Here is a 13,150-nt window from a genome sequence, read left to right as displayed (position 1 = left end):
AAGTTCCACTTCACACTCATATAGCATCCAGTGTAATCCAACCAGTGAGGGAAAGATGGGTATTAAAAGAAAAGCAACAATGGAGATGGTACCCGTTCACCCATGGCAGAAAGACCCAAGCCCAGATACCAGCAGGGAACTTTCTTATTCTATATATAAAAGAGGGAAAAAGGTTGCCATCTGAGTTCTCTGGTGAATGGAGAAACCCAAATAGCAAGCAGGGAATAAGGCATGGGAGGAGTCTATGAACAGCTGGAAGAATGGAGGAGTGGGGGAGAGAGAGAGAGAGCGTGAGTGAGCATTGCTTCACTACACCCTTTGGAACCATCTCATTCCCATCCAAAATGAGGCGATGAATCTGCATGGAATATAATCCATCATTTTTTCCCCAAGGGCAAGGGAGTTCAGTTAGACATTTCAAGTTTTCTTCCTCTAGTCCAGTGTTAATGTTTTGTTCAGAACCTCTCTGCTCCACATAGAGAGAATCAACCATAAAAAGCCTGTTACAAAGGGGGCAGGGTTAGCAATCTAGGCTGCTACAGAGGGGTAAAGGATCTCCTTAGAGGCAGGAGCTCAGCTCATTTCAGGCTGTTTGGGGGATCCTACCAGGATGGCCAGGGTATATAGAATATTTTTCATGAGTGAGGAAATGAAACACAAGGGGTGAAAAGGAGATGGAGAAAGAGAGAGAAATGTGGGAAACACACCAAAAAATGAACAGAAAAGGAGTGGCATGTGGGGAGGCAGCAGCACAAGAAATAAGAGCCAAAATGATACAGCTGAAGCATGCAGATATCCACAGGCACTACCAATGGTACTTCAAGCCCCTGAGAGGGGGCAGCGAGGCACATATAGCCGGGTCCCTGTGGGAGCAGCATCAAGGGGCAGAGGAAGGGCCAGGGCAGAGGCATTGAGAAGGTGACATCATTTGCACACCAAAGAATCAATAAAAACTGATCTGCATCCTCTTCGGACTCATCCACTCCTGCTCCTGTCCTGGGCTGGATACAGAACCTGTCAAAGAACTCTCTCTCTCTGAACAAGCAGCACCCAGAGAGTCAAGGTGTTATCACAGGGGACGGACCAGGCAACCTTTAACATACACCATCACTACCCACCAGAGACAGGGTGTTATCACAGGCAAGGGGGCTGGGAAGCTTTGACATACACCATGAACGCCCATCAGAAACAAGGTGTTGTAACAGAAGAGGGCCGGGCAGCCTCTGAAATACACCATCAGCACCCATCGGAAATGGGGCCTTATTACAGGGGAGAGATTTCCTTACACCCACAGATGGGAAGTTCTTGATGATCATTTATTTTACCATTCCACTTATTTCCATTCTTCAGGCTGATATCAAGGATCTAACACCGAAATGACCTTGGTTCCAGCCCAGCTTCTTTCTAAAATTTCCTTAGCAATGCACTTGTGGCGCATTCCAGAATGTCGGAAGTATGCACAGAGTGACTGTACCTGGGGGAGGACCCAGTTCTACAAAGCTTCCTTGTGAGATTGTGAAGTAACATGTGGGCTCTTTAGCTCGGAAAGTGCCCTTGGCACTGAGAGTTAACTGTAGGGGTGATAAGTGTGCTCATAGGGGAAGGAGTTCGCCTTCCAACCGCGTGTTCTCATACTACACTCCTACCCAGCTGCCACTGGTACTGAAGGCAGCAGCCAAACAGGGTAGGAAAAGCATACACACATCGCGGTTGAAGCCCCCTCTTCCTCTCCTTGAAACATCCTGTATCAGGAGAGGAGAAAGAGCTCATCCACCCTGACATGGCGCTCATTGCCATGAAAAACATTCCCCTGCCCACCCCTATCCCATCTCATTTCTGGCAATTTCGTTTCCCACTTGTGAGTACAGGTACCACTATTTCTGCTTTGACTGGGATTTTTATCATGTGCAATATCCTCTGACCCAAGGTCTCTCCCAAATCCTAAATGCAGTTTTATATGGAGAAGAGGATGTCCCTGTTTCAGACACCTGCCTCCTCACCGTCTCCCCAGATAAAATGAAATTTCAGTACTAGCAAGTCAAATAAAGGAACAAATGTTCCCAACTGCAGAATTGATTCAAACACACAGAGGAAAACTTCACCCATCCCCAATGGTCCATGACTGCTCTGTAAGCTGAGAGAAGGGAAGCATTACCAGATCTGCCACCTGAAACTGAAATTCTCTCCCCCCTCTGCACGAGTGTCTCAAGACTTACCTAGGGACACCAGGAGGAGCACGGTTTGGCCGAGATGGAACTTGAGGTGGGGGCCCAAAAGGGTCAGGGGAGGCACCTGGCCTGGAGGGTACAGGGGGAGCACCACCTAGGGTGGGTCCACCAGCAGGAGGAGGTCCAGGAGCTGGACCTCGAGATCCAGGCCTGGCTGGTGGAACAGCGGGAGCTCTCCTCTGCGGTGTAGGGCTGGATGTGGGAGACCTACCAAACAAACAAAGAGACGTTTCAACTGCAGCAACAGGCATGTACAGTAGCCCTCCAAACCCCACATTGCTTTTGGCCCCCCTCCATATCCGTTCAATCCTCCTGTTTGCCTTCAAGGCTCCTCCAACCTCCATATAACCTTCAAGGTTCTGGTAGTTCAATTCACCTATACAAAGCCCTAGAAGTTCCTACATAATTTTCAAGGCCTCAGAAACCCTCATTTAAATTTTCAATACTCCCAGAATCTTCAGCACCCTGGTAGCCTTCATATTCTAGCAGGAGGCCCCATCTAACCACTAAAGAGGCATCAGGCAGGTCCATGGGGCTCTCCCCCTGAGCCTCTGGTACCTGCGTCCAGATGGTATATTCTGCACCTGCAGCCAGGAGTCGTCCACTGGCGGGGGCATAGGGGTGCTGATGGTGGTGGTGTTAATGTCTCCGATGATGTTGAGTGCCTCTTTCAGGGCATGGTACATGCGCAGCATCTCATCGCGCCGTTGGGCCTGCTCTGCTGACTCTTCCATGAGGGTGTTTTGGTCTCCACAGGAGTAGAGGTTTGCCAGCAGCTCTGAGTGGATAAAATCCTTTGTCTGTAACCAAAGCAGAAGAAACAGGAAATCACAGCCATCAAAGCCTCCATCTGAATCATCTTCCCTGCAAAGCCTCTCACTCTTTCCCATCCTCATTTAGTCTTTGTCTCCCAGCCTTTCCTCCCCTCCTCTCTTTCACCTCTCTCCTGTTAGCTAGTCCACCCATATTTCTCTCTCTTTCCGTCTTCTCTCCACGTCTTTCTCCCTTTCTTCTCTTCTCTTTCTAGTTCTCCCACAGTTCCCAATGGGCTAAGCAGTGTAATATGTACATTGTTTATCATGAGATGCATGATGGTCTTAGGCATGAGGTCTCGGATGGTTTTGTTGACAATTCCCATGTAGGAGTCCACCAGGTTCCTGATTGTTTCCACTTGTCTCTCCAGTTGGGGATCCATGGAGTGCATGAAACTGTCTGATCCATTTTCCTCTGTCTCACTTGCCTGCAGAGGGAGGGCAAAAGGGAGAAACAGCAGTTGGTAAGAGACAGATCAATTCTTTAATACCCCACAGAGGCCAAAAATCAAATATGAGACAGCTCGGGAGACAGGGGGGAAATTCATGCAGCAACATGGCATACAACTCCAGTTTTCTTCTGAGCTGTAACTCCCAATACAATACTCAGCTTGCATAACCAGGTAACCCTGCCTCAGCTCAATTTAGAGGAAGGGTCATGAATGTGAGTGCCATGTTAGTACAATTCTGTCCTAACTTGCTACACTACAATTGGTTATTGGAATAATCGCAGAACCAGTTTACTCTCAAGTTAGTCTTTAGAAGCATGCTGCCTTCCTTAAATTGTTGTCATCAGCTAACATACATGTGACCAAAAGTGCACCCAACGTGTGCAAGGGCATGAACATAAATGCATCGATGTGTGTATAGGTGTGGATGAACTCAAACGCATCTGCATTTCTGCAGGGCCAGGTGTATACAAATGCACCATTATGTGTGCACAAAGTTATCTCCAATGCACTAATGTTTTTGCAAGGGAATGAATACCAACATGCCAGTATTTCTGCAGGGTGAGTGAACATAAATGCACCAATGTGTATGCAACAGCAAGTGAATATAAAATACACCATAAACACAATATAATTGCATACATATGTGTGCATGTATGCATATGCGTGTGCACATCTATATGTATTCATGCTCACATTTTATGTCTCAGAATACCTAGGCAGACTGATACACAGTGACTAGGATACCAACCTTTGAGAGCAGTGTTAGGATTCTAGTTCTATCGGCCAGCTCAGGCTGATATTCTCAAATAGCCCTCAAATGCAGGATTAGGGAGTGAGGATGCAATTTATATAGCTCTTTAGCACCCCCTAGTGTCTATTTATCCTAATGTGTACATCACTGGAGTTTCTGGGTGCTAGTGGTGGTTACAGGAACAGTGGAAGTTTCAAGAAAAGTGTGCTCAGTCTTGCAGTTGCTGGGTGAGGGCACCATTTGCAGTTGATATAAAGAAGGAGAGAAGGAAGAAGGCAGGTGGCTTGGGGGAAGGAAGAAATAACCCCTAATGAAAATGTGAATGAACACCCTGCTCAGACTGGCTGCTATGCCAAGTCTCTGCCTTTAGGAGTTAGAGCCCTCTTGGTTCTGTCCCTGGTGGTGGTGATGGAAGGAAGGCCAGCTGGATGCTAAATGATAGTCTGAATTACAATAGGTGGGATACTCAAATGTGGCAGCACAAAAAATAGTCAGGTCTCCCTTGATTGGGACAAGATTCTCCAGGGTGGGAAATGTTTTAAACATTGGAATGGGATTTATTAATCAAAAGGTTAATGCAAACTCTTCATTCTTCTTGCTAAGCCATTTCCTTCAGGATTCCATACAGTGAATACTCTCTGTATTATAACAATTGGTATTAATATTATTAAACATTAATACCTTACACATCTATAGTGACTTTCATTTCAGAGAATCCCAAAATGTTTTAGGAACTTTGAACCTGATCTTGCAACTCTTGGTCATGTCACCATTAACAGTCCCTAATCACATAAGTAGTTCCATTGACTTCAGTGAGAGTACTCACATGTGACAAAGGGGGTTCATTTTTTGTTGCTCTGCACCTGCTATAGTTATTGTGAATGTCCTGTGAGACCCTCGGATTTGGTAGCATTTTACACCCACTTCACATTCACTTTGCAATCGTGTAAATGACTATATAAGATGCAGGGCAATGGAAAATCAAGCCCTAGGTCCACAGGATTGAGTCCTATATATTATTCACTAGTTAAAGTTCTGTTGGGATATTCACTATAATCTCCTGTTTTCTTATGTTTATAACTTTCTGAAAAATTCTCCATTTGGGCTGAAATGTTCCATGCCTGAGCTCAGTACAGTTCTAAGGATCAGCAAACATTAATTAATCCTTACAACCCCTCTGTGAAGTAAGAGAGCCTCATTCCCATTATACAGGTGGGAAAACTGAGGCACAGAGCAATGAAGTAATTTGCTCAAGGTCATAGAACGAGTCACTGGAACAGTCCAGAAAAAGAAATCAAGAAAGAAAGAAAGAAAGAAAGAAGCCCTTGCACCCATAGCTGAAATACAGCATACAGCTATCTCTAGAATTAAATCTGGTAACCAATAGTGCACAACAACACAATAGCACACCTGCAAAGACTCATCCCGTTGGGATTAATTTCAAGGTAGTTTTCAAAGCATGAAGGATTTTGCTGTGTGTGTTTCAATCTGCTATTTAAAATGTTACTCATCATTTTATTTTTAAATTTCCCTCACTCACACTGTCCCATTTTGGCAGCCTTGGAACAGTTTAGGACATGAAATGAAGCACAATACTGTCTCCAATTTGGGTGAAAACAATCCAGCAAGGAAGGGGAAATTTTCTTTTCTTTTGTCTGTGTTTCCCCTAGGGTTTTTTTGTCTGAGCTTCAGCTGGAAGGATCGTCTGTATCCCCAAAGGAATGGAAGGCTTCAGGTCTGAGAAATATGGGGTTAGGGAGCAGGAAATCAGACATGATGACTCAAAAAAAGAGGATAAAATGCCAAAAAAAAAGTTCTGATGAGACTCAGAAATCAAATATCAAAGAGGGGAAATAAAAAGAGAAAAAGGAAAACCCAAGCCAAGAACAGAAAACGAACAGCAGATGATCCGACAGGAGGTGCAAAGACAGAGGAAGAACGAATGATTGCCTCCCAGGAGATGATGACAAAGGGGAAAAAAAAGAGAAAGAAACTGAAAAAGAAAATCAGAAAAATCAGAACTAGCTGAGAAGAGCCCCCAAACGGCAGTACAGGCAGAAGGGGTGTCACTTACTTTGTCCTTGTCCTGGCAGGTCAGTTTGAGCACAAAAAACAAAAACAAAAAAAGTGACAAAAATAAAAAACAGATTTTAGTTGGTCTCAGAGGCAGGAGAAGCATCTACTATAGCATTGAATGGAAATAAGACCAAACCCAATAAAAAACACAGTTCAAAGTAATTAAGTCACCCTGGGCCACAGGGGCTGAGCGGATCATTAACTAAATTGAAATGATCAAAATGCAACCTCTGCAAAGGAAAATGGATAATTAAAGATGGATGTCATGGGAAAGTTGCTTATCTGCAATGGCTGATCCTGTTACCCTCTCCTCACATAGGCTCTTGTGCCCAAGTGTTGGACAGGGATCACAACGGCCCCATAGCAGCACAGAATATTCCAAATCTTTCCACTGCCTCAACAATAGGTGAAGTCATTGGAAGTCCTTCCATTGACTTCAATGGCTTTGGATAAGGCCCAGTGTCCCTTTAACCCTCAGTTTCTTTCCCACCAAATAGTTATAGGATAAAAAGTATTTATGACAAAACAATGATCTTCAAGTCTAGCAGAGAAGGTGGATGAGCCTTTACTAGAATCACAACTGTCTGAAAAAAAATGACAGGTAAGTAATTTTCACTTCTCTAATGGGTAAGTACTCATAATGACTTTCCTCACACACGAGAGACTGAAAAGTTTCAGGGATGTTTCTTTAACTCTACAGGAGTGTACAGTATGGTATATAATAATATGGCTGCCTTCATATCCTACATATTTAAGACAAGGGGCTCTTCTACTGTAGGGGAATAAGATACCTAACAAGCAAAATATAAGAACACCCCCTCCAGATAGGAAAACACAGCTCTGGCAAAGCTGATGGAGCTCCAAACTTGGCCATAGAGAAAAGGTACTGACGAGGAATAAGAATAGGCAGCATTATGCCTCTGTTTGGGCTTCTCCTGGGGTGAGGTAGTTTAAAAGTTTCAAATGATTGTTTTATTGGCCATTCCCTTCTTCCTTGTGCTGAAGCACGAGACTCAAGGGTGTGGAGCTATGGAAATGTCTTCAGAAAGGTGTGTTTGTTACATTCACTTTTCTCCTCCTATCTCCTCACCCCTCCTGAGCAGAAATTATCCCTGGAGACCTGATCTACTTCCCCAGTCTGTCTGAGAAATCTCATGTAACTGGATTTACAGCCCATAGGGAGGATAAAAGCCTGAATGGCTTATCTTAAAGGTCCACCTCCTTCCCCGCACTTGAAAGTTACTGATGGTTTTACCCTGTGCATCCTCACCAGTGGAAGAAGTAGCACGTATCAGAGGAGGCTGAGAGAAAGAAGTTCAGCCTGTCTTCCAACTCTACTCCACCGCAGGAGATGATGGAGGTAAGGCCCTCACAATAGCGTCCTTTTTAACTCAAGGGACAATTAGTTCAGTGGTTGTTCCTAAGACACTTGCATACCACCCTTTCTCATCCCGTTATTACCAATGACCAAGCCCCCAACCTACCCCAACACGCTCAGGGTAAACTCCTGCACGCAGGAAGGAAGCCTTCCAGCTGTCCACCTCCTCCTGGGTCTCACAGGCCAACTCCAGCTGCCGATAGTCTTTGTAAACATTCCTAAGGAGTGAGACATAAGACATGTTACTATCCCCATGGTACAGCAACCACTTCTCCATCTTTGCCACTGTTCTAAAATCCTTAGCGTATCTACTGATCACTTAAAAAGTAGACTACCCTCTCAGTGTCCTGCTAATATCCTTATGCCTGTCCTCATTGAAGCACCCTCTAAAAAGGTGAGGAAAGGGAATTAACTATCCATTATTAACCCTAGCTTTCCCCACTCTAATTTCTCAGCAGACCCTGACCCTGTCCTGAAGAGACTACTCTTGGGAGGTTTGAGAGGAGATTGCCTTTCCAAACACATTCAGTCATGCATTTCTTCACCCTACACTCTGGGCTCACAAATTCTTGGGACTAACGTTATTATCCAACTGAAAGAATCAAGAGGGGTTCAAATAGCTGCAGTCTAGCCATGGCAGAGATCCCTGAGGCTAGGCAGTCTGGCTAGTTGAAAGCTGGGATGACATTGCACAATGCACTGCAGCAAAGAAAGTAAGTAGCATGATTATAAGAGCTTAGAGAAGTATTCCAGAGTCTTTCCTTTTAAAAGGGTTTCCTCCTAATGATTGTCCTCTAAGAAGATGTCCATCAGGACAACATTCCTGAGGGGCCCCATCTCTCTACTCCCTCTCCTTTGTACCCTCATAGCCCATTTCAGGGTGTCCCTAAAATACTGTATGGGGCTGAAGGTAGAGACTTGATTAGGCGAAGTCTAGGAAACAGATAAGCCAGCTCTGGGGAAATGACAGCACCTCTGTTCAGTGTTGAAGAGAGCAAAGATATGCTTGCTGGACATGAAGCCCTTCTCAACATCCCGCAGCTTCAGGTTATCCACTGGCAGCATGTACTTCTTCTCCTTCTCCTGAAAGAAGAAGATCAGTAACTGGTCACTCACTGCTTCTGACCAAATTCTCATCTGGTGAAGGAATCAGTCAGCATTGTGATCCTCAGAGCCTCACTTCTTTATCCCTTCAAGAAGTCAATCAGCAATGGGGCCCTTACAGCTCAATTTCCACAACCCTTCCAGGAGTCTGACAGTAAGGCGGCCCTCACAATCCAGTCCCCATAACTTGACTCCCCTATCTGCTCCAGGAGTCATTCAGCAATGGGGCCCTCACAGCCCAACGCCTCCATCCTCTTCAGGAGTCAGTCAGCAAGGAGTCCCCAACAGTCCAACTCCATCATCCGTTCAAGGAGTCAGACATCAACAGGGTAATCAAAGCCCAATTCCCAGAACCCCTCAAGGAGTCAGTCAGCAAGGGACCCCTCACAGTCTGATTCCTCTATCCCATAAAACAGTCAGTCAGCAACTAAGTCCTCACAGACAAAATCTGCCATGCTCTCAAGGAGTCAGTTAGCAATGGGGCCCTCATAGTCCAATTCCCCCATCCTCTCAAGAAGCCAGTCAGCAGTGGGACTCTCACATCACACTGCTTCCATCCCCTGAACAAGTCAGTCTGCAATGGGGCCCCCACAGCCTGATTCCCCCATTTCCCCAAGATGTCAATCAGTAATAGTAATAAAGCAGTCACCCAGCAATGGGGCCCTCACAGCTCAATTCCCCATCCCCTCAAGAAGTCAGTCAATGAGGGGTTCCTCACAGTCTAGCCCCCCAGAACTCGACTTCCCCATTCCATAAAGCATTGGTCAGCAACAGGGCCTTCACAGCCTGACTCCCTCATTCCTTCAAGGAGTCAGTCAGTAAAGAGACCCTCAAAGTCTGGCTCCACCATTCCCTCAAGGAGTTAATCAGCAACAGCAGCACCAGAGACCAGCTACCACATCACCTCAATAAGTCAGACAGCAACTGGGCACTCGTATCCCAATTCCCCATTCCCTTAAAAAGTCAGTCAACCCAGCTGTCATAGCCCAGCTCCCCTATCTCCTCAGGGACTCAGTCAGTAACCGGGCCCTCACTGCCCAATTCCCCCATCCACTCAAGAAGTCAGCCAGCAAGGTCTCCCTCACAGCCTAGCCCCACAACTTGATTCCCCCATCTCATAAAGAAATCAGACAGCACCAGGGCCTTCACAGCCTAATTCCCCATCTCCTCAAGGAGTCAGTCAGCAAAGGGGCCTTCACAGTCTGCCTTCACCATTCCCTCAAGGAGTCAGTCAGCAATGGCAACACCACAGATAACAACCACTTCACCTCATGAAGTCAGACAACTCACAGCCCAATTACCACATCTCAAGAAGTTACTCAGCAACAGGGCCTTCACAGCCCCGCTCTCCCATCGCCTCAAGGACTCATTCAGCAATAGCACCCACATCACCTCAAGGAGTCAGTCAGCAATGGGGCCTTCACAAGCCAATTCCCCATCCTCTCAAGAAGTCAGTCAGCAATTCAGGACTCACAGCCCAACTGTCCCATACCCTCAAGGATTTGGTCAGCAACAGGGCATCCCACAGAACTGCTCCCCTGTCACCTCAAGGGATCAGTCAGCAACACCGCCCTCACATCCCTATTCCCCCATTCTCTCAAAAAGCCTGTCAGCAATAGTGCCTTTATAGACTGACTCCTGATCTGCTGAAGAAGTCAGACAGCAATGGGCCCTTCACATCCTAATTCCCTCATCCCCTCAAGGAGTCATTCAGCAACAGGGTGACCACCCATCCCTTATTTTAAGATGTATTGAAATGTATTAAAACTGATAATAAGTACCATTTTAAACATTAAAATGATGCTTATGATAATTACTTTGCATACCTGAGGGCAGTAGAAATGTGCACTTGAGAAAAACAATACATGATATGTGAAGGAAAATGGTGTTTCCTTAAAATCTCTCTTAAAATAAAGCAGTCCCTTATTTTTCATATGGTTTTCCCTTATTTCCATCCAACAAAGGTGGTCACCCTATAGGGCCCTCACAGCCTGATTCCCCCATACCTTCAAGTTAGTCAGGAACTGGGCATTCAAAGCCCAATTTCCCCATGCCTTCAAGGAGTCAGTCAACAACAGGACCCTCACAGCCCACCTCCTCTACCCCTTCATAAAGTCAGTCAGCAAGGGAGCCCAGGCAGCCCTACGCTCCCAGTCCCTCAAGGAGTCAGTTAGCACTGGGGCCCCTACCACTCAATATTTCCATCCCAGAAACAACTCAACCCAACTCCCTCATCACCTCAGGGTGTCAGTCAGGAATGGGGCCCACACAGCCCCATATTCCATCCCTCAAGGAGTCAGACAACAATAAGGCTCTAACAGCCCGCTTCCTCCAACCCTGTGAGGAGCCAGTCAGCAACAACGCCTTCACAGCCCAGTTCCCCCAACCCCTGAAGGAGTCAGTCAGCAATAGCACCCACATTGCCTAACTCCCACATCACCTCAAGAAGTCAGTCAGCAAGGAAGCCCTCACAGCCTGATTCCCCTATCCCCTCCAGGGGCCAGTCAGGAACCAGGCTCCCTCAGCGCCTCAAATAGTAATTGAGCAAGGCACTCACAGCTATAAACTGTCTACCTATCTAATCTTTCTAGGCATTTATATCACACTCAGTGCTATATCTGTTCTGTGCTCCCTCCCTCAAGTTTGTGTATTAATCACTGAGATCCTTTCCCAGTGACCAGCCACATCCATGATGGTTCCATCCCATTCTGCTCTCTAACATACATGGCATGTGGCTGTTCTCACCCCATATATCTCAACTCCTGGTCTCATTATAGCATACTGCCATCTGCTTGTAAATGCCTCCAGCTATCTGAATTGGGGGTTTTATTCTTTGTTAAAGCTGAGTTTAAACAAATCAAGTGAGATAAAGTGATGTGGTCATGACTGCAGGTTAAAAAGTCTTATTTTTACTATTAATCTTATTTTTAGGTTTCTGGAGAAAAGCTGATCATTTGACACAAAAGTTGATAGTTTCTCATAAGAATTAATGGAATTTAAACCACTTTCTTTCTTAGAAGAGCTGACACACCTGATCCATCCTCCTATGAAGAGCTCATGTTAATTTTTAAACAATAATAGTTACACAAAACACAAGGTGGGGGTTCCAACAGCACTTCTCTGGCATCAGGAGCTCAAACAGCAACTTTGTGGTTGGAGTGGTGTGGGATATTTGAGGGCCAGTTGAAGGCCTTTTATATGGAAAATGACTAACAGCCATCACTGGAAATTTAAGCCTGGGACTAATCAAAATCCCAGGTGAAATGGGTGGACAAACGTGTGGAAAATGTTGAAAACTGAGGCCTAAATTTTCAAAAGTGACCAATGATTTTTGATGCCTCAATTTTGGGGTGTCCAATTTGAGACACCTTATGGGGATCTGATTTTCAGAGTTGGAGTGGTCAGAGCTTTCTGACTATCCTTTAAGGTGTCTCCAGATAAGCAGCCAAAAACTGAGGCACCCAAAATGTAGGCCCAGATTTCTTTTTTATTTAAACAATTTTGAAATCTGGATTCAGAGATGGATGAGGTTAAAATTTGGGATTTTTTGGCTTTAACCCTAAAAACTGAAGATCAGATTCTGCTCTCTGTTACTCAGGGACAAATATAGAGTTACTCCACAGTCTTTATTGGAGCTAATTTGGATTTACATCAATATAACTGAGAGCTGAATTTGGTCCAAGGGTCCTATTTGCAAGTGTGCAATTCTAGTCAGGTATTGCTATACCAAAAGTGACCAAGAGAAGGAGCCATTATACCAAACTCCTCACCTCGAAGCAGAGTGCAGATATCTGAAACTACTCCAATGGAAATGTATTATGTATGTAACCATCACCCTTGTGTGTGGGTTCTGGTGTGTATGTCATGCTTGCCTTGGCTGGAAACAGGGAGAAATGTGATCCCTCCCACGGGGAAAGGGAATAGAAAAGACGGGTAGGCTGCTATAGAGATTCCAATATCAAACTGGAAAACACAAGAGCAAAGAAGCAACTGAAGATTGTGATGCTGCTAACACATTTCATGGGCAGATGGAATCAAAATCCAGAGAAGAAAGATTTGGCCATCATAATGGCCTCCTACACCTTAGTCAGCTATCTCACTAAATCCCATTAATGCCTAAGAATCCCAGCCCCTCCTCTATATGTTTCAGATACCCAATGAAAAGGTCAAATGATATTAGTCTGTTACAATATTTTCATCATAATGTAGTGCTGGGAAAGGTGTCCTGGAAACTGATGTTCTCTAGGAGAGACAGAACAGATACAGCTTGAGCAGCAACAGGGCTCCTTTACCGCTCCCACCACTGATCCAGAGTGACCAAAGACAGAAGTGGTATTCAGGTCTCAGTT

The 13,150-nt window shown here is 45.4% G+C and overlaps 1 protein-coding gene across 9 annotated transcripts in view; it reads right to left on the bottom strand.

The window, feature by feature from the left end:
- Positions 1-13,150, bottom strand: part of DNM1 (dynamin 1) — a 96,948-nt gene that overhangs the window by 9,047 nt on the left and 74,751 nt on the right. For 5 of the 9 annotated variants that reach the window (XM_067542084.1, XM_067542086.1, XM_067542081.1 and 2 more), the window contains 6 exons: positions 8,671-8,780; positions 7,804-7,915; positions 6,318-6,329; positions 3,298-3,468; positions 2,787-3,028; positions 2,217-2,435 (listed from right to left, as the gene is read on the bottom strand). In XM_067542084.1, coding sequence (XP_067398185.1) covers positions 2,217-2,435; positions 2,787-3,028; positions 3,298-3,468; positions 6,318-6,329; positions 7,804-7,915; positions 8,671-8,780 — 866 coding nt within the window. The remainder of the gene's footprint in view (positions 1-2,216; positions 2,436-2,786; positions 3,029-3,297; positions 3,469-6,317; positions 6,330-7,803; positions 7,916-8,670; positions 8,781-13,150) is intronic. The other 4 variants (XR_010918609.1, XR_010918608.1, XR_010918610.1 and 1 more) reach the window with 2 other exon arrangements.

This window comes from Emydura macquarii, unplaced genomic scaffold (assembly GCF_026122565.2).
Source record: "Emydura macquarii macquarii isolate MOO-44397 ecotype Brisbane River unplaced genomic scaffold, CSIRO-AGI_Emac_v2 contig_691, whole genome shotgun sequence".
NCBI classification, from domain to species: domain Eukaryota; kingdom Metazoa; phylum Chordata; order Testudines; family Chelidae; genus Emydura; species Emydura macquarii.
This window is presented reverse-complemented; position numbering and strand designations above follow the sequence as displayed.